We start from the raw sequence: 21125 nt of genomic DNA on the forward strand, positions 1-21125 counted from the left end.
TGTAAAAATTCAATAGTCAGACCAAACAATACCATCCACCGCAGATGGGAAAGACAGGATGGTTTGAGATGAACATGGGGGAAACCCCAGTGTGCCAAACAAATACAAGAGAGAAAAGTGCTAGTGCCAGACACAAAGACTAACAGACAATAAGTGGAGACAGACATTACAAGTTTTCAGCTTTGTCAAAAACAGTTTGGGGATTCTAACTAGTTATCGATTGACGCATTGAACACATATCAACTGATAACTGTGGCTTCTTGGCTGATTACAAGATCCTTAAAAAAAAAAAAAAACAATTGTTACTTACATTATTTACAGTCTACTGTGCAACATTTCTGACATAAAATTTAAATATTGCAGAACCAGATCCTGTTGTATGCGCAAAAGTGAGAAGTGTTTTGCTCTAGAGATGCCACAGCAGGTATTTTTCCAGACAGACATAGCAACATAGGCAGAAAGGCTTGTTTGAATGTCCTATTTAACAGCCTTCAAGAAGTAGATTTACAAGCAGTTATGAACTTTAACCACTGATGATTATGAAAGTTCAAACTTTGCTATAAGACTTATTCTGCCAGCTCAAATTAATCAACCAAGAAATGACAGTAATGGGAGAAGATCTTTGTCTGTTTGTTTTGTATATGTGTGCGAGTGGAAACTTTTAATAAAAGCCAACGTAGAACGCTGTAGGGAAGAACAATCAAATCAACTCTAACCACATTCCATGTCACTTCCATTGAACGGTGCTACATGATTTATGAGTGGGGGATTTGGAAGCAACTGGACACTATTTAACACTTACTAACTAGGGATTCAGATCACCCTTGAGAGTGTTTACTGTGGAAGATCAAATCATACTGAGTATCACTTCAACCCCACTACTCATCAAGCACAAAGAAAACCCTTAAAGTGCTACATTAATGCTATTGTATTAAATAATTATTTTGGAACCTTTAACTCAGGCTCAAATACGGTCAGGATCTGCATTAAGTCTACAGCCATAAACATTGATCTTAACCGAAATGCTTCTGGCACTGACCGCTGACTAGGAAAAGGTCAGGCTTGCATCAAGAACTCGGACGCACAGGATCAAAGGCCTAACAGCAGGTGTTGACAACACTGACAGCAGCACATCCAGTCTTCCTTCTCCCAGGCAGGAGACTTATGTGTCATTGATAGATAGGCAACACCTCACATCCCCTGGCAGAAAGTCAAGTCCTCGCTCAGGAATGACTCAGACTCCCATTACAGGGCCCAAAAAGCTGATCAGCTGTGTGGGAGTTTGAAAGAGAAGACATCGCATCCACACCTCTTCTCGAAAGGGATCTTACTCTGGAATTCATTAACATTCCACATAGGTTTGCTGTACATTTCCTGGGAGCCGGACGCTCCAAAGCAAACAAAGAATGCATCTAAGGAAGGAGAGAAAGAGAGTGGGCAAGAGGAAGAGGAAAGGGAGACGACAGTTGAATGGAAAAACATATCCGCTTCATTCAAGTCTTCAGGATCTCTAGTTTTTCTCCGACTCGAACGGTTATGTCTCAAACATTGATAATGAGGTCTACTCGATGGGGACGGAGACTGGCAAATCTAAACCAAAGGCAGCAAGGGGGCTGGGGTTGGTGGGTCAAGATAGAAATAACAAGTGATTGAGAAAAGGGCTTCCTGAGCATCCTGCTAATAAGGGAAAGCATATTTACATTTAGAAAGTCTGTTTTCCATCGATTAGAGATGGAGAGACGGGTTGACGGGTGCATCACGTTGTCCCTGAGGGAACCGCAAACCATTACCTTGATGATAATGGGGCTCCAACAGCAGAAGTTTGGGAAAGCTAAGTAGTAGAAGATGTTTGGCGACATCGATTTGTGCATCAATACTCATGACTCAAAACCCCGGTCCACCCCAAAACACACATACACACACTCGCAACCAAATAAACAACCCACAAAAAAGCCTGATTGCAGATGTCCTGAACGAACCCTCGGAAAGTCTAGAAGCATGTGTGTCTGAGCAAGCCTGAACCGGTTCCTGTGTGCCGTTCTTCTGCCGCATGAGACGAGAAAACATCCGATGCCACAAGCAAGGTAAACAGATAACACAATGCAGACGTCACTCCTCGTTTCAGCAAACAAAAGCCTAACATGGAGCGAGCCCTCAGCCGGCGGCTGCTTTCCAGTCTCATTAATCTAGTCTGCGTCCGTTTGTGCATCCCAAATTACAGCCTGCTGAAGTCTTAATATGCAACCGCCACCATTGCCCCAGCAACAAACAATGTGGCTACATAGGCCTGGAGTTCGTACCTTTCCCCCCTGTGCCATCTGATTCCGCTCCAGCCTCCGCTGCTGGCATCTACCCCTTTCCAAAACCTCATGTTCTGATCTTGTCAGCCCCATGTCGAAATAATTAAGCCTCCAAAATTCTGGTTTTGATTCTATGAAATCAAGCCGCCTCAAGACTATGAGCTCAGACCTACTTTTGTAATCGCTCTCAAGGAAGACTGAAGAAATTAAGGTCTTCAGACCACTGTTGTAAACTGTGGCAGAAAGGGCTGGGAGTAACCCAGTCTCTGTTGCTACTGAGGGTCCACCTAAGCTTTCAGTACGCTAGAGAAGTAGTTTTCCATCAGGACCTAGAATTCACATCAACTGGCAAGCAAACATTGTACAAAAATGGTGTGTCATACAAAAGTTGAAAAAAAATATATTGAACGAAGTTAATGTGTGTTACCACAAAATTAATTCAACTCTTGATTTCTCGTGAACATGCATTGAAGACTTACACAGAAGAGAAGAAATTGTTGAATACATTTTTGTTTCCTTTGTGTGCAAAAATGATTGTTTAGTTCAATTAAGGTTGAACCACTGCTCTCAAATGGACTATTTTAGCGATGTCCTTACTCCCTTTCTGGGCCTTGAACATGGTAACTCCACTACAGCCTATGCAGCATCAAAAAGCTTTCAGATTCCATCAAAAATATGAACAGATGAACAAAGGTCTTACGAGTTTGGACCGACAAGAGGGTAAGTAATTAATGACAGAATTTTTGGGTGAACTGTCCCTTTAAGGTTTTATAAAAAACACTTTTATTTATAAAAAAAATAAATTAAATATAATTGATTTGAACAGAAATTCATTCTGTTGAATTGTAAAATTGTTCCTGACACTTTTAGGGTAAGTTTATGATTTTAGGCATTATGTTATCACAGCAACAAAGTTGTCAATTTGAACCTTTTTGTCTATTTTAACACTAAAATCTTTTTAACATGCATTCTATGGCTAAACATTTGAAACACAGTATTAAACATTTACAGATTGACCCTGATTACACTTACATTGTAGGTGCTTCACTGTAACCTAGATTTGAAAATTTAGAAAAGTTGTGTTGTAATACTTGTTGATTCGACTTGTACTGAACCTAAAATGTTCTTTTTTCAAAATCAAATTATTCTAACATTTAAACTTGGCTTAGGCATTTGGGGTGTAAAAATGGTTTCAAATAGCAGGAGATGCAGAGGTCCACTGAACCAAACAGACCTGCGTCACAATAAGAGCTTCAGAAAGTGCCATCAGTGCAAGTCGCATACCTGGGTGTGAAGATAGAGTTGTGCAGGAAGTTCTCAAAGACTTTTCGATAAGATCTGTCTTCAGCTTCGGCCTTTAGGTCTTCCTTGGTTTTTGGGCAGAGGCAGCAGATCTTCTCACCCCCACCAGCATCTGATTTGGTTGGCTTTGTTTCCCCCTCCATGTCGGACAAAGCCGTGGCTGAGATGCGGATGGGAATTTTTAGCTCTGTAGTCCAAAACAATGACACAGACAGAGCTGACAGAGCAACAACAACGCAAGCTTCACACATTATGTAAATATAGTTATTGTACATTTCTCTGGAATACCTGAAGGTTGAAGGTTAGTGGAGGTGATGAGGGTGCATTAATGGTGCACACTTACCTTTGGAGCAGTAGTTATGCTGGTAGAGTTCACGGTCTTCTGTCTGCTGCTGCCAGCGGAGCAGGTAGAAGGTTTTGTTTCCATTGGGAGAGATGGGAGGAGACCACTTCACCATCAGAGATGAGGAGGAGTTGGCATATGCACGGGCATCGAGGGGCATTGATGGCGCTGTGGAATTGCAAGAGATTAGTTGGCGTAATAAGTCAAATTGTAGATTGGGTACTGGATATTGGAGGGATAGTGATGCCCACCTGATGCATTGGTGCGGATATAGACCACCTCACTCTTAGCCCCCAGAATGTGCTTGTCTTCTACAACCAGGGTGACGGCTTTCACAAAGATGGCATATTGTGTCCAGGGTTTAAGAGAGGACAACAATACCCCTGGGTCTGTAGATTTGTCCTGAGGAAGGTCTACATCCACCATGTTCCAGCTATTTGAGCCACAGCCATCTTGTCCGTCAAATTCTGTGATGTTCTGGAATGGTCTACATCGAGACAACAGCGTGCAAATGCACATTTATATAATGCTTTATCACAACCCTCAAGCTGCTAATAAACTTGATGTGAATAATATGTCTATAATAGTAACTTCTAGCAGTCTGATACTTACGCCTCCTTGTAATACACGATGAAGCTGATGAGGTCTCTGTAGTCAGGCGGTCGATATCGCTCCCAAGTGAGCTTTATCCGAGTACTCTGAGTGTGGTTGGATTTGAACTTTAGAATATAACTCTCACCTAAAAGAGGGGTCATAAGAGAGATTTAACTAAAAGCACCCATAAGAGTTCTTCAACTTGAATGTATGACTGTGCCATGGATTTTCCATCTTTCCAGAGCTTCTAGGAATCAGAGTGGTATTAGAAAAGACACTTCTGTTAATGTCTCACCAGTCTAGAGTCAGAGCAATTATGTTCTGAGGAAAAAGTATGACCACATTGGTTAAGCAGTAAGCATTGGTTTCATCGTTCTTCGAAGCAAATTCGCTCTGTACAGAAATCTGTCAAACAGATAATAGAGCAGGTACAGAAGAACAACTGGGACACCTTGTGAGAAAAATGCATTTTAAGAGGCTTGAGTGATGTCTTTGTAGAAACATAATACTGTCGAAAATAACGAGATAACGAAATATCAAACCAATAAAATGTATTTACAAGAAAAACTGCACAAGCAACCTTTACTTTTTAAAACCTTTCAGTTTTTCAGGTTTCAATTATAATTATACTTTTTAAAATGTATTTTTTAAGTTACGTCTCAGAAAAGCTCTAGCACCATGATTGCAGAGGCTGCTTGGATTGATATTTTGTTTCTAATGCAATATATATTTCAAATAATGTAAATTTAAAAAGAATAGTATATTGGAATAATTATACTGATACAATATTATACTAATATATTTAATAATGTGTACTTTATTTGATTACTTTATCAAATTATTTTTTTCAATTACAGATAGAATAGATTTAATTTATAGTTAAATATACAATTTAAATGTTTCTGAATTACAATTAGATTATTTTTTAATTAAATGATTAATAACAAACCTCTTTTTACAAATGTGTATCTTTAACTAGATTGTCACATAAGCAACTGGTCAGTAATGATACTGATTAAATATTCATGAAACTAAGATACACAATACAGTTTTCAGACCTACCTGGAAGTAGAAATGGTTCAGTGGTTAAATGCTGACTCAGTAACTGCTCTGGCAGAATTACTGAGATGATGAGACTTTTGATTGATTCTCTAAATGAATCAGCTCATAAGAATCAAAATATAGATACAAATATATACAAAACAGACCAAAAATAAAAAGAAAGAAAAAACATACTATAAGTGACCCTGGACCAAAAAACATGTCTTAAGTTGCTGGGGTATATTTGCAATAGCCAAAAATATGAGTTTTGTTTTATGCAAAAAACCATTAGGATATTAGGTAAAGATCATGTTCCATAAAGATATTTTGTGAATTTCCTACTGTATGATAGGGATTCCTACTATATGCAATGCTAAGAACTTCATTTGGACGACTTTAAGGCTGATTTTCTCCAGATTTAGATTTTTTTGCACCCTCAGATTCCAGATTTTCAAGTAGTTGTATCTCGGCAAAATATTGTCCTATCCTAACAATCAATGGAAAGCTGTTCTCCCCCACAGGCTGTATTTCTACACTAGTGGGTTAAATGGTATAAATAAGAGATGTGAATAAAACGGTCCAATTACTTTGTCAAATGCTTTTTCAGCATCTAGTGATACTATCACGATTTTGGTTTGTTTTTGTTTTGGCAAAAAATAATCGATGGGTTTTATCTGAAGCATTTCTGTGTTTGATAAAACCTGTTTGATCACGGTGGATTAACATCAGATAAATGTTTCTATTCTAGTGGCTAGAGATTTGGTAATGATTTTTACATTTGTATTTATCTACGAGAGAGGGCCGTAACTAGTGGGATAAACTTGATCTTTGTTTGGTTTTGTTTGGATGTAGTTATTTCTGTGAATACAAAAATTTGCCAGAAGTGTTTAGAGAATTCGTCTGGGAGTTTATCAGGTGCGGGTGATTTGTTGTTTGGCATTTTTATCTAATACTTTTTGGAGTTCATCAGGATTAAGTGGGGGATCTAGTGCATGTCTGTTCAATTTTGGTTGGTAGTTTTAGCTTTAAAAAATCTAAAAATTTTGCAGTGGCAGAGTATCAAATGAAACACTTAATCTACTCACAACTTGCTCGTTCTCCATTGCTACGAGCGTCATCCTCTTCCATCTTTTCCTTAACCTCTGTCTTCTCCCACATTTTCTGGATCTCAGACATGCAAAGCTTGGGATTGAAGCGGAAGAACAATTTCCCGGTTCTAATGGTCAGATTGTGCTGACTCCAGTCCCACAGATACTGCAAGTTCTGGTTGTCGATTGCAGAGAATGCATACGACCTATAACAGAAAAACACACATACACAAACAACGAAGTATTAAACACTACATTTCTTATCTTTAATGTAAAAAAAATCTAACCAAAGAAAGGAATGGGAATGATCAGATCTGGTTATCCACATGACGAATGCGATATGTGTGAAAACAACAACTGAAGCGTGTGCACAGATTTTGTTTCATTAAAGCGCGCATGGAGATCATGGCTTAGGATGACTTCTGCAGCTGCACCCGACTGAGGCGCACGGAACACCTCAGGAACGTAAAGAATGTCTGAGCTGCTTACGAGCATTCCTCCAGATGAAACTCAATCCTAGTGAGATCACAACAGAGAAGTTCCCACAGCCTCCCTCTGACATCCTCCATAGAGCACTGATATCATGTGTGGAAAAATGAGTCGGATAACAGTGTATGTGTGTTAAATCACTTCTTGTATACTTCTGTGCATATTCATACTGTATATCAGCTGAATCTCTGGACTTCAGCTTTACGACCCTGAGCTGTACATTCCATCATAGCTGACTTTTTATTACTTTCAGCCATTTCTATGGAAACCTTTGAGGAAATATGTTACAGTCAGAGGACTGTGAAGGACACAGGGTCCTGCACACAATCCTCATGTTCTTCTTATTGTTTCAGACACAAAACTTTGTTGTGTTGGTGCAGAAGTGAAATCATTTTAATTGTAATAATATTTAACCATATTATTTTTTACTGGATTTTTTATTCAATTAACAGGAATCAGTACTATAATTTTTCCTTATCTGACAAGGGAACAAATTATCTCCACATCAGTGGAGTCAGGAGTCAGGAGTCACAAATAATTCGGACACAGTTCTAAGCAGGACAACAAATAAATGGTGTTCAGAAAGATACATAGCATGCATGCAGCACTTGTTTTGCAGGCCAATTCTGTTAAATATACAATCAAACATCGAAATGCTATGATGCTTACTGCTCTGTGAGCTCTTCTCCATGGATGTATCGCAGGCTCTTGAGGAAGGACAGAGAGCCCAGAGTTTGAGAGTGTTTGATCTTTACATATCCAGTCACTGTCTGGATCAGACCCATGAAACTCTCCAGCTCTGATGCAATGTTATCTGGGGAAAGAGAGAGAGAGCGAGAGAGAGAGTGTGATTAGACAGACAGACAGAGAGAGAGAGAGAGATACGACACTGGAGCAACACAAACCAAATCCCGCAGGACACACAGTGTCTGCACTAACTCATCACTTCATCAGTGAGTGATACATGTGCGGCAGCAACTGTCCCATATCAAACCACTAAGAGCTTTAGCAGCTCGCCTCATACTCCAAAAATTACATGAACCTTATTGTGTCACACCAGGGAAAAACATGTCAGTTAATAAATGGTCCCCCCCAGTCATTGACTAATAATTTTCAGGTTCCCAAATTTTCCAAAAGTGATTTTAATTTGTGCACCAGGTACCATTCTTTGGAAAAATAGATTTAAACAAGTATATTTTTAGTGCACATTGTTAAAAATAATTAACTATATCTCATATCTTCATTATATTAAATGAAAAGCAACTTTTAAAAATATTTTCTGTACTTTATCTTTAAATGTTCACACTAAATCACAGTTAAGATATACTTTCAAGAGCTTAAAAATACTAATATTTTCATTTAACATGTACACTTTGAAAAAAAAAAAAAAACTTTAGTTTTTCAAAACACTAAGAATATGTACCAGTGACAATGTAACATGGTCCTGAATTTTTTTTTTGTTGTTTTGAAAACACAATGAAGTTTTATAGTAAAAAAAAAAAAAAATCTAGCAAATTAAGTATTTTAGAGCAAAAAATGGTTATAAAAATTGACATTTTTAATATTTTACTAATTTTCATTGCATTTCCATGTTGTAAATCACAATTCTAATATTATCTGACAGGTTTTCCATGACTGTGGGAACTTGAACTAATAAATGTGACCCTGGACCACAAAACCCATCATAAGTAGCACGGGTATAGCAATAGCCAACAATACATTGTATGGCTAAAAATTATAGATTTTACTGTAATGGCAAAAATCATTAGGATATTAAGTCAAGATAATTTTACATCAAGATATTTTGTACATTTCCTACCATAAATATATAAAAACTTAATTTTTTATTAGTACTATGCATTGCTAAGGAATTCATCTGGACAACTTTAAAAGTGATTTTCTCAATATTGAGATTTTTTGCACCCTCAGATTCAAGATTTTCAAATAGTTGTATCTCAGCCAAATATTGTCTGATCCTAACAAATCAATGGAAAGCTCATTTATTTTACTGGTTTTGTGGTCCAGGGTCACATATTTGCATAAAAATAGAGAGGCACAAATATTGATGCGATGTTTCAAGCTTGGGTCTGTCATTTGTCTAGAAATGAGAAACACCTTATCACTGTGGGTTTTTGGAGAGCGAGGTTACTTACTGCCCCGCCGGATGTTGATGTGAAGGTTGCCTTTGATGACTGTGCAGCCCTGCAGGGACTGAGCAGCGTCCACAGAGTCAATTGTTTTAGATTCGCAGACCTTATCGCACAGTCCGTCACATGCGCTACAAAACATACTGCAGGTGGGAGAGAGAGAGAGGGAGAAGAAGAGAGAGAGAGTGAGTGTCAAGGACAGATCACAGCCACACACACAGACTCCAAACAGGCAAACGCCAGTAAACCGTGACAGGATTACTGTGTCTCACCAAAACACGAAGCATATTTAAGGCCTGTTTTTGACAAACACAAGGTCACTGCTTTATAAGGTCTCTGTCCTCGCCTGAACCCTGGGTTTTATGTGAAAGGAGGATCATTAAGTCAGCAGTGAGGCAAAACCAGGTCTGGTCAATTTACAAAACAGCCTCAACCTGTAAAAAGTTAATGAAGTGATTTTTCTCTTAATATTTTACTTGAAAAGTACAGGTGTCCAAGTAAAGGCTAAGGTGTTGTAATTACTTCTCCTTTACCCAATTTAAACACATAATTTCACCTTAAGAAACGGTTCCCAGTATGCTTATGTGCCACCTGAAAGGAAACAGTCCTGGATTTTGAGATCATAAATCTCAATCTAACTTTTCAAATTAGCACATAAATCTTAATAGCAGCATAAATAACAGCTTTAGAACAATTAAGATGGTCATATGGTGTATAAAAGGGTTGTAGAAAGTGTAATAGTGGAGCCACAATCTACAGAGAACAGGCAGGGCTGTTGTTTGTGACCAGTTCTGTGGTAACATTTCCCATTTTAGCTTTATGGATTTATAAATGAGAATTCAAGAGGAACATGTTCATCTAATCTCGCAAATCACGCTGCTAATGTGATGATATTGTGCGGTTAGATAATTATCACAAAATAAACCCTGACAGCAGTTACACTAAAACATTTTACCGCAGAATGCTGTGATCATTGTTCCGAAGGGCCATGTTTTGTTATTTTGAATCGTTCAAATGACTCACTAAATAAGTTCGAGTGGTTACTGAACCGACTCGCTTACTGAACCACAAGCCACTTCTGACTCGAAATTAACCAGCGACTGTTATATCAGTCTTTAGTTTAAAAAAACTGTTTAAAATCAACATTATTTTATTAATAAAAATATGAATCTTTTTGACAAAATGTAAAAAATGTGAAAAGTTTTTATTTTATTTTTTATTTAAGAGTATATTATTTAGTATGCAGTACTGATACCTTATTTTAAAGTATATATTTTTTTTATTATTTATATTAATATCTTGAATGAGCTTTTTTATTTTTTATATTAATTTTAAAGCAGGGGGTAATTTTTTTTACATTCTTTTGTCATTTTGATTAGTTTTTAATATTTTATTTCAGTTAAATGTCAAATTCAAAATAAGCATTTTTCTAATTTTCATTTGTGTTTTTTAAATTGAAAATTTCCACCCAATATTTATATCTTATTTTAGCTTTATTTCAGTTAAGGAAAACTATTTTCATCAGTTTGGGTTTTAGTTATCAATTACAATACAGCGAAATCATAAAGAAACACCAGCTCAGGCGGCATACCTCTGAGTCTCATTCCGGGTGAATCCGGAAGGGCAGTCCGGCATACACTCTCCATTGTGAATGACAAAGTCGACCTCACTGGGTAGGTGAACACGGGCACACATGTCCATGGTGATGCAGCGCCAACCTTCAAACTTGTATGTGCCTGGCGGGCAGGCCTCAACGCAGCGGTCCTCGTGAAAGTAATGCTGGCAGGCGGCACATGCCTTATCATTGTCTGGTTCAGTGCAGCTGCCAAGGCACTGGGGGTGACAGCACTTGCCCTTATACGTGCACGCCCTCTTCTCACACTCCTTTGGACACACTGGAAAAGAGAAACACAAATATAGACAAAAACATCAGTTGCTGCTTCAAAAGAAGAGTGAGTTTTAATATTCAAGGCATCTCTGTTGATTTACATGTTTTTAAGGAGGAACATGTTTCTTAAAGCTGTTGCCTTTGAATAATATTATACGTAAGATTGGTTTATTTATTAAGTAATCAGCTAAATATGCAGGATCAGAGACCATTTTTGGTCTCTTTAGTGTGTTCTGAGGTAAGGTGGTAGCTAGCTTTAGGATCAGTTCACTGTAAGTAAAAATCTCTGAGGACGGCCATGAAGAGGGGCACGGAGGAGGAAGAAACCCTGTGTGAAGTCAGGATGCAGGGTGTTTGTGCAGGGCCTGGCGCTGCTGTGTGCCAGCCTTGTTAGTTAACTGCAGCTCTGGACTCACTACAGCTAAATATTATTACTGTTAGAGACTGTTGAGGGAATTTAGAGGGTAGGGAGGAGGGGGAGAGGAAGAGTAAAATGAGAAGCAAAGCCAAAAAGTCTAGCAAGCAGATGGACCGCAGTTTGGACTATTAGCTTGGGAAGCATGTAGTCAAGCTAGGCCCAATGAGAAGCCATGGTCCATCTGTGGTGGGCTTTAACTGAGCTGGAATGTGTCATGATGAGACACACCAGCTAACAGTTACACAACAGTACTCGGATTTGGTTGGCTTTGCGGTGTGCCAAGAGCGGCTTTTTTTTTTTTTTTTTTACTGTTCGTATTTTACCTGTTGTCTGTTTTTCCTTTTGTCTTTTGTCAGACAGACTGTCGGCCTGTGCAATGGTGCAATATTTAAGTTGACTCTTTCCGTGTGATAACATCGTCACGCCAGTAGGTGGCGACAAGTGTCCTTTTTTAGCGAACCATTGAATTATTCACTCAACTGATTCATTCAGTGACTTTCTTTATAAAGGAGTTACGATCATTAACTGAACTGATTCATTCAAACCCTTTCATACAGTCTGCTATGAAACAAGCTTTCATGAATGAATTCCTTACTTTTACAACACGGATTCATTTAGGAATGAAACACCAATCTGTTTTGCCCGTAAAAATTTTAATGGTTGATTCTTTGACTTTGTTATTTTGGTTGAGAAAAAATAGACAAAGGAACTTGCAATATTGTGTTTAAAATGTAAATGTACTTGTGACTGACAGCATAATAATTCTTTCCACTGTACTAACACATGAAAAACACAGCAATCCATAATGCCTGGGAAAGTAAAACAAGAGTGCAGATTGATTGATATTCAGAGGTATTGTACATGGCATAAACAATTTTTTTTTTAACTGAAATCTTTGTTGTGTCTACATCTCGTCTTAACATGTTCATTGTCCTTTCAAACAATGTCTTTGAACTGGAGTTTTATACAAACAAACGGGTCTGTTTGGAGGCTCTCTGTAATCAGCTCTCGACAAACAAATCAGTTCCACTGCGGAAAGGTTACTGACATCACGATGTTACCCTAAATGTTCCATATGCCTATTTCCATGAGAGACCGGCTTCTGTTAAAAGCGTGAGAAAGTCACTTTTATGCGGTGCAAAAAAGCATGAAAAAATAGCAGCATGTTTCAAATTAAGCTTTCAACAACAAGCCATATTGAACACACTTGTTTGCTACAGAGAGTCAAGGGATCCTTGTACACTTGACGTGTGTGGGATCAATAAGCATTCCAATGGAATCACTTGTATTGAGTGAGCAATGAGAGACAAGCCCTGTCAGAAATATGAGACATATGAGACAGTGAGAGAAAGGGTGGGAAAAGAGGGTGTTGTTACTAGTTGCTAGGGCATTGCTAAGGCTGAAATCAAGAGAGCGCAAAGTTTTTTTTTTATTCAAGTGGAAATGTTTTTCCCATTATATTGTTCTGCACAGTAAAAAATAATTAAAAATTGTCTGGTTGTTTTTAAAAGTAACAACACATTAATCAGCAATGTGAAATATACAGTATATACAAGGGTGATATTTTAATAGGGGTGTCACGATAAATATATTTTTGGAATCGATTCTGTGATTTTCCGAATGCACCGCTATTCTCTCTTGAATGAATTCTGAGCTTAGTTTTTAACAGCAGATGGCACTTCGCGCTTTAGAAACGGCTGTGCTCTACTTGCTTCCAGTTCCTTACACACACTCACAACTTAAAATAATCATCAAGTTTGAAAAAGGTTGAAGCGTATTGCGAGTGTTCACAGTGGGCTGTGTTTACACTTATCGCGCTTCATAGAAAGAAAAAAAAGCTGAGATGCAAGTACATTTAACCACCTAAATTACTTATTAGTTGGACGCACAAGAACTCTTCTTCATGAGTATTTGAGTGTGTGATTGAAAACTTGCCTAGGGCGCAATCTGCTTTTAAATACTAAGCTCAGAACTGATTCCAGAGAGAATTCCAATGCATTTGGAAAAATCACAGAATGATCCACGAATTGATTAAATGTGACACCCCTATAGTTTTATATATTACAGATATTTAGTGTCTTATAATACAAATAATACTTGTCGATACTCTTTAGATTCTTCTAAAAAGTATGCTGGATTCAGCAGTAGAAAAATTCTGAAATTACAATATTAGAATAGAACCTGAATGTTCATGTAGTAATGTGGCTTAAAGATAATTCCTGTCTATAGTGAAATCTACTGTAAAATTACACTAAAATAAAATCATAATTCAAACAACTTAACAGTTCAAATAATACAAGATTTGAAAAAAAAACAGCATACACAAACCCTTCAATTTCAGCTATTCTTTATGAAATTAGGATGAGTCAAAATGTTTATTATGCTTTATTGAAATATATTAATATTTAATTATATGTACTTTTTGTATCGGTCTGAACAAATGTGGCAGATGGGCTGATTGAAAGTGCAGAAATACAGTGGTTACCCAAGTTACCACTGTACACAAAGCAGTGCTGTAATTATAAACATTTCTTCATTAAGCATTATATACATTGGGAGGATGCAAAGAAATGCAATCAAAACCTTTCTGAAGACAGTCAGTCCCTTCAGAGATAAATCAATCTCATTTTTTTATTTTTATTTTTTTAGAAAAAATAAATTCTTCTTGGATGTGCAAAAATTTCAATGTCAGAACAGCAAATTCCATCAAAGGTTGGCAGAAAAGCCAGAAACAGATAAATAGGGATGCACGATATTGGATTTTGGCTGATATTCGATGTGCCGATATTTTCAAAATAATTTTGGCCGATACCGATACCGATATTTATATACAAATTTTTCGCCTGATATATTTAAACTTAAATTTTACTGAAGAGAAATCCATGTATCTCTTCTGTACTGATTCTACCATAAATGTAGTATTTTACAAATGTAGACAGACATTCACACCTGAAAAACAGGTCTTGGTGCTGCTCAGGATGATGGCTCTTAAGATGTGTAATCATATTTGTAGTGTTGAAAGACTGTTGTTTTACGCCTCCTCGCATCACTTGTGCTTTACAAATATTGCAAATAGCAACTTTGTTATCTGTTTGACAGATCTCGAAATGCCTCCACACAGCTGACATGTTGTAAGTTTAAGTTTTTGGCGCTCAAGCTACGTTCATGGTCGTCGCGCGCGCACACGCCCCCTATCGGTTTGGCTCATCGGCAGAAATATTCATATCGGCCGATGCCGATGATGGTCATTTTAAGCTTTTATCGGCCGATACTGATGTTGTGCCGATATTATCGTGCATCCCTACAGATAAATAGACATAGTGATGCTTGCCTCATGAAATAGGAACTCTAGTCCAGGAATCTGACAGCAGATCTAGGAAAAGCATATGTGCATATACCGTTGAAAGGTCTGCCTGGGGTGGGACTCCAAGCGCTAACTAGCCAGCGCCATCAGCTCAACATGAGCAGCCGCATGGTCCAGCACTCCTGGTCGCACGGCAACAGAATCCTGGCACTACGCCTAGCAGGCTCAGGCGGCACAGCCAAAGAAATGTCTACATGGGATTTTTCACTTTTTATTTATGAGCTCACATCATGCAGTACAACATTACAGGGGAAATATAACCACTTAGTTTATTTGTGAAATTAATATGTACATTTAGTTGGTATGAGTAAGATTTCAGTGGATGGAGTATACACATCCCCTCAAATTATCAACGTCCCAGCCCTAATGGATGGCATATGTCTAGGAACAGGACAAGAGCATGTGATCCAGATGGGAGTCACGACAATGGCAGAGTTTGATGAGGCGCATCTGATGCGTCCCATCCACATAGCTATAAATCCACATTGCAGTGCCAGCCAGTAAACAGCCAATAAAGGTGCAGCCACATTAGCAACATTTTGGCGATATTTAGTGGACCAAGCTCCATTGTCTATTGTCGATAGTAGAACAAAGCATGAAGCAGTTTTCTGTCACGAATTTGCATTATCAACTTGAACCTGCTGTAAAATGTGTGTGGGGAAATTTTTCACACTCGTGCCAAATTCCTATTAAAAATGACTGGATTTTGATGGGAAAAAATTTACCGGACAACGGTCATTTTGACCACACCTTAAGATGCGGGTCACTGTACAACAGGCATGCTAATCTTACCGCATCTGTCCTCACTCCCATCACAGTGTGTATGTTTGCTTAGTTGCCTATCTGCTTACAGATGAAAAAAAGGGTTCACTGAGGTGATCCCACAGCACCGGGATGTGATTTTACACACTCTTGAGTCTCCACGCTGGAACAAACATCAGCAGGGTCTTAATTGGCCTGGGTGGAGACTCTTTTCCTCCGACTGCTGCAAGTTGAGATGCTTAGAATTCTTCTGCACATTCTGCCACATAATAAGCCACCCTGCAGAAATTACTAGAACATTCCTTAGTTTAATTGTTAAGTTTAGTGAGCAAAAAACAACAAACAATTGTGAATAACTTCCAAAACAGCCACAGGACACGTGCAAAGCAATAAAAAAATATATATATTTATCTCCCATATCTCAAGTTTTTGGTTTTTGGTTTATTCACACTAAATGCAAAACTGCTGCAAAGTGTGACACAATCATAGACAACATAAGATATCTCATGTTCAACAGACAGTTATGAGAAGCAGAATTTTGGACTAGTGAGATTACATGGTGGATGGAGCTATTATGGTAATACAGGGCTTCAGATTGACCAAAAGTTATGGAAAATTGTGACTGAAATCTAATTAGAGTTGGCATGTAAAAGCCGGTTATAGATCTTATTATGAAAGGTTCATCCATGTATGTTTAATTTTTTACTATGCTTAAACCCTGCCCCTCCACAATAAACAGCAAATTCATATTCATTTTGAGTGCAATGCCCACTCTATGCTTGTTCATAATCCATTACCTTCTTTTGTACATCACAATAAAGAAGAAAAGATATGCCACTACATTTCATTGTGATTAAGTTGTGAAAGTCGAGAAAACTTTGTGTGCATCCATATGCAAGTTAAAGTGCATGGAAACAACAACAAAAAAGTAGTGACTACTGATTTACATTCAAACAAGTCTTAAAGGGTTAGTTCAACCCAGAAATGTATATTTCCATCATTAATTACTGTCAGTTTTTGATGCATCTAACTAAAATAGAAATGAACCAGGAATTGAAATCGTAATGTACATGAGATAAAGAAATAAAATCAAAGTGATAAAATAATGGTCAGAGATAACTTTATCGCTTGTTGAATCATGTGCAAAACCAATCATAATCCATTATAAAATAAATCCAGCATTAGGAATATTCTATCATACACATATCACATAAAACAGGCATAGCATAGAGCTGTAAATGAGAACTGCATTTCCTTAAATAGCCACATGGCCCTTTTATGACCTATTAATAGCAGCACACTTTCCAGATCTAATTCCTACCCTAACCAACTCACTCAAGTCTCCTTAAATATCTCATTGTCCTCTAACTAACCAAGAACTGAATTACACTTGAGCTAAAAAGCCTAAACATAAGCATTCCTGGCTCGCTAGTGCTCTCTGATCCTTTTACATACACATTCAGAGTGGAAACAGGAAGTTATTCATTATTTGGAATGCCACCAAAAGGGGGCACCCCAAGCAAACTGCTCTCCCATCCCACACACACACACACACACACACAAATAGAAGCTCCTCAAACATCAATTCCTCAATGAGGAAATATTTCAGACATGCATGCCTTCTGCTGAAAAGGAAGACAGCTCAGGCTGACTAAAGAATGAACAAAGAGAAAAGCAAAAATACATCATCACAATCAGTACATTACTTCATTTTTTTCCCAAAAATATGGTCTTTATTTATAGTTGGTGAGAGTGCCGCAGCTATTTCCACATTGTTGGTCTCTACATCCAGCTATGCCAAGTATGATGGGTTTCCAATATGTTGTGCTACCAAACAAGGAAGCCCACAGAGGATCTAAACACAAATGCAGATGTTTAACAGCACCGAAACAACCCGCTAAACGTGAAGGTCACTCGTTTAGCGAAGCGAGGAAGTTGCGAAGGCCCCTGTGACGTGACGGTGCTGATGTGACTGACCCTGTCTGTTCTTTTGAGCAGTCATGAGGGAGACAACCACTTGCTGACCAGCCCTCCCTTCTCCTCCCTGTCTGTGAAAGCCAACCTTTTAGACCACATAGACACAGCCGCTGCGCCGCTCCAAACCGCCACAGACGTCCTCAGCAGCAACTGAATTGACATAGGGTCTCATTATATAAAAGGTTAAATGCAATATCTTCTGGATTGATGCAATATTTTACGAGGAATGCAGTAAAAAGAGTGTTATTATCCCGGGGCAACAAACCCACTGACACACTTGGATGCCATTCTGTCTTAGGGTCTTAACTCAAGAATAACTAGAATGGTCAAAACGGGTAATCTCAGTGCAGAATGTTAATCCTTTCAGGCTCGGCACCAGCCACAAAAACACATTTCAGGGCACTGATGGAATTCAATTTTATTTTTTATTTTTTTTTACTTAAATTACATGACTGCTTTATTGGTGCAGACAATTTATTGTTTCAACAATGCAAGGCATTTCTTTTTCTTTAATGCATAATTTGCTGCTTGGCTCACAATCTAGCTTCAATAGTGTTCCCTGGAGCTGAAAAAAAAAATGCTTGTGCGTCACTCTGCTGTAGCACATGCGCATGTGGAGGATGAAAAAAAATAAAAAAGGCAAACCCGTCTTGAATTCCATAACACTCAAACGCAGCACTGAAGCTGAACATGGCAAACACATGCATTTGGAGCCAGATCTGGCTTCTGTTGCTGCTGCAGACTCTTGTAATCTTAGATTTGGGATAACGTGACCCAGCGAGAGGCCCTAGAGCAGGCAGACTACCAAATGTCCCCTCTATGGTGCAAAACAAATCCACTGAGGGAGAGCACAATAACACAGACAGACGCCCTTACTGAGGCAAAGAACATGTCTGGGAGCACGCATATTACACATTTTGCAATAAAAAAATTGCTTAAATGGGTGTGCTTTGCATCATTAACAATCATCTTCTAATCATGTAAATTGCAGATGGATGTTCACACAGGCTGAGTGCCTTGATCTGAAGCTATTCATTTCAAAATCTAAATCCAGATTGATTATAATTAATTAATAATCATAAATCATAAAAACAATAATATTAATTTTGGTGCATCATTTAAATCACCCTCATTCATATGGATTACTTTTACCATTAAAAAAAAAAGTTGATTACATAGACTTTTGAGAATAGATTAAACATGTCTTAATTTTTGTTTCCATGTTTTTTTTTAAATTTAGAACAACATGAGGATGAATAAATGACAGAACTGACAGAATAAAAGTGATCTCACTGAAAATGATTTTTTACTGTAGAAATAACAGTAGTTCCCTGACTATAATATAATATGATTTAATATAAATATCTAACCTTAACGCTATGCATAATTTTTATTATTACTCAAACCAATAAAAAGAATAATATGTAAAAAAAAAAAAAAAAAAAAGGATGGTTGATGCCTGAAGTCTGATCGTTCCAGCATACTACCTCATTCTGTTTTGATAGCAAGTGCTGAAGAGGCGGGACTAGGAGGTGAACAGATGGACCAATTGGAGATGGGAGGGGGAGGTCCACAATGATTGGCATGTTATTGACTGAAGTAAAAAAGTGGTGTGGGGAGAGGGAGGAGGTGCTGTAACCATGGTAATTACATATGCATGTTTTCCATGTTTTTCAAGTCACTATTTTCTAAACGTTTATAGCTTGTTAATTATAATCAATTATAACATTTATTAATATTTAAAACAAAAACAAGTGAAAAACATATTTTTAGCTCTGACAGAGCCGCCAAATATGTTTTTATATTTTTATTTTACATGAATTATAATTAAATATAATTAACATTTAAAACAAAAAGGAGTGAAACTATTTTATTTTTAGAAAAAAAAACTGTCATAGTACTTTTACTTTTGTTTTGGAATTTGTTAATTTTAAGCAATCATAATATGTCATATATATATATATATATATATATATATATATATATATATATATATAGTAATTACTATTATAATGAATAATAATCCATTATAATAATAATAAAAAAAAAAAAACAGAAGTGGATAACATTATATGTACACCTTTGTCAAAGCAGCCAGATATTGTTTTTACTTTTGTTCTGGGCTTTAATTTTACTTTTTAACAAAAAGTAATGTACCAAAAGATTTCTGTTCTGTTATCTATTACTTAACATTAGCTGATCGATCATCAGATTTATCAAACACAAAATAGAACCATTTAAAAGACATGATCAGACTCATTTCAAAGGCAAGTATAAATGCGATAGCAATGTCTAATATATGAGTGAGTATGATTGTGTGTATGAATGCATGAGCACCACGAGCGCTTACGTGTGTATAAGCATGTGCACTCAAACACTCTTAGGTTACTACTGACAAACACAGACTGGTAGCCTTGCTCTCCACTGCCACAGGACCCTAAGCAGACCTGCGGTTGGACCCCTGGCTCCATCAAGCCACATCCTTATCCGGAAACACAATCCCACTTGGGATCATTCCAAACACTCAGCATAACCACAACAGTACACACAGAGAGGTGGATGTTTCCTCCACTCAATCCCACAAAGCTCATGACCCAGGCGAGTAAAACCAATAGACGCTCGGCTGCCTCTGCAAACAAGTCACAACAGATCAGTGCCATCTGTTTCTGTGATTCTTGTGCAGGAATCAAACAAAACAATGGAAAGAAACAGACAGAATAATTCAATCAAATATCTGTCCCACTGTCCAATATCCCTGGGTTTGTGAGCTACAGCATAAGCAAGAAATGTAAGAGTCATTAAACCATGTTGTATGGAAGTACAGTATGCATGACAATCCAAAGACAAGTCTCACTCTCCCGCCATCTAGTTTACACAAACAACATACACTCGTTCACCTACAGGAAAAAAAAAAAACCAGAAAGAGGAATAATATGAATGGAGCCCCGCACATTGCATACAAAAAAATAAATAAATAGTAGGCTAAATTGTGTACACGATTTACTATTTTGTTCCCTCGATTTATAAATTATAAATATGTCTTGGACACTCGGGTGAAGAGAGGGGCGGAGCTGTCAACTGATCACCACCTGGTGGTGAGTTGGATCCGATGGCGGAGGAGGAAGCTGGACAGACTCGGCAGACCCAAACGTACTGTGAGGGTCTGTTGGGAACGTTTGGCCGAGCCCCCTGTCAGAGAGATCTTCAACTCCCATCTCCGGCAGAGCTTCGACCGGATCCTGAGGGAGTCTGGAGATATTGAGTCCGAGTGGACCATGTTCTCCACCTCCATTGTCGCTGCGGCTGCTCAAAGCTGTGGCCGTAAGGTCTCCGGTGCCTGTTGAGGCGGCAATCCCCGAACCCGGTGGTGGACACCGGAAGTAAGGGATGCTGTCAAGCTGAAGAAGGAGTC

The 21125-nt window shown here is 38.0% G+C and overlaps 1 protein-coding gene across 3 annotated transcripts in view; it reads right to left on the minus strand.

The window, feature by feature from the left end:
* The window catches only part of igf1ra (insulin-like growth factor 1a receptor), an 89017-nt gene that overhangs the window by 15606 nt on the left and 52286 nt on the right, over window positions 1–21125 (minus strand). For all 3 annotated transcript variants that reach the window (XM_052582507.1, XM_052582506.1, XM_052582505.1), the window contains exons 3-10: window positions 10896–11199; window positions 9311–9447; window positions 7827–7971; window positions 6666–6874; window positions 4558–4684; window positions 4197–4432; window positions 3946–4113; window positions 3585–3789 (exon numbers count right to left, since the gene is read on the minus strand). In XM_052582507.1, coding sequence (XP_052438467.1) covers window positions 3585–3789; window positions 3946–4113; window positions 4197–4432; window positions 4558–4684; window positions 6666–6874; window positions 7827–7971; window positions 9311–9447; window positions 10896–11199 — 1531 coding nt within the window. The remainder of the gene's footprint in view (window positions 1–3584; window positions 3790–3945; window positions 4114–4196; window positions 4433–4557; window positions 4685–6665; window positions 6875–7826; window positions 7972–9310; window positions 9448–10895; window positions 11200–21125) is intronic.

The sequence above is a fragment of the Carassius gibelio genome, chromosome B18 (assembly GCF_023724105.1).
Source record: "Carassius gibelio isolate Cgi1373 ecotype wild population from Czech Republic chromosome B18, carGib1.2-hapl.c, whole genome shotgun sequence".
In the NCBI taxonomy this organism is placed as follows: Eukaryota; Metazoa; Chordata; class Actinopteri; order Cypriniformes; family Cyprinidae; genus Carassius; species Carassius gibelio.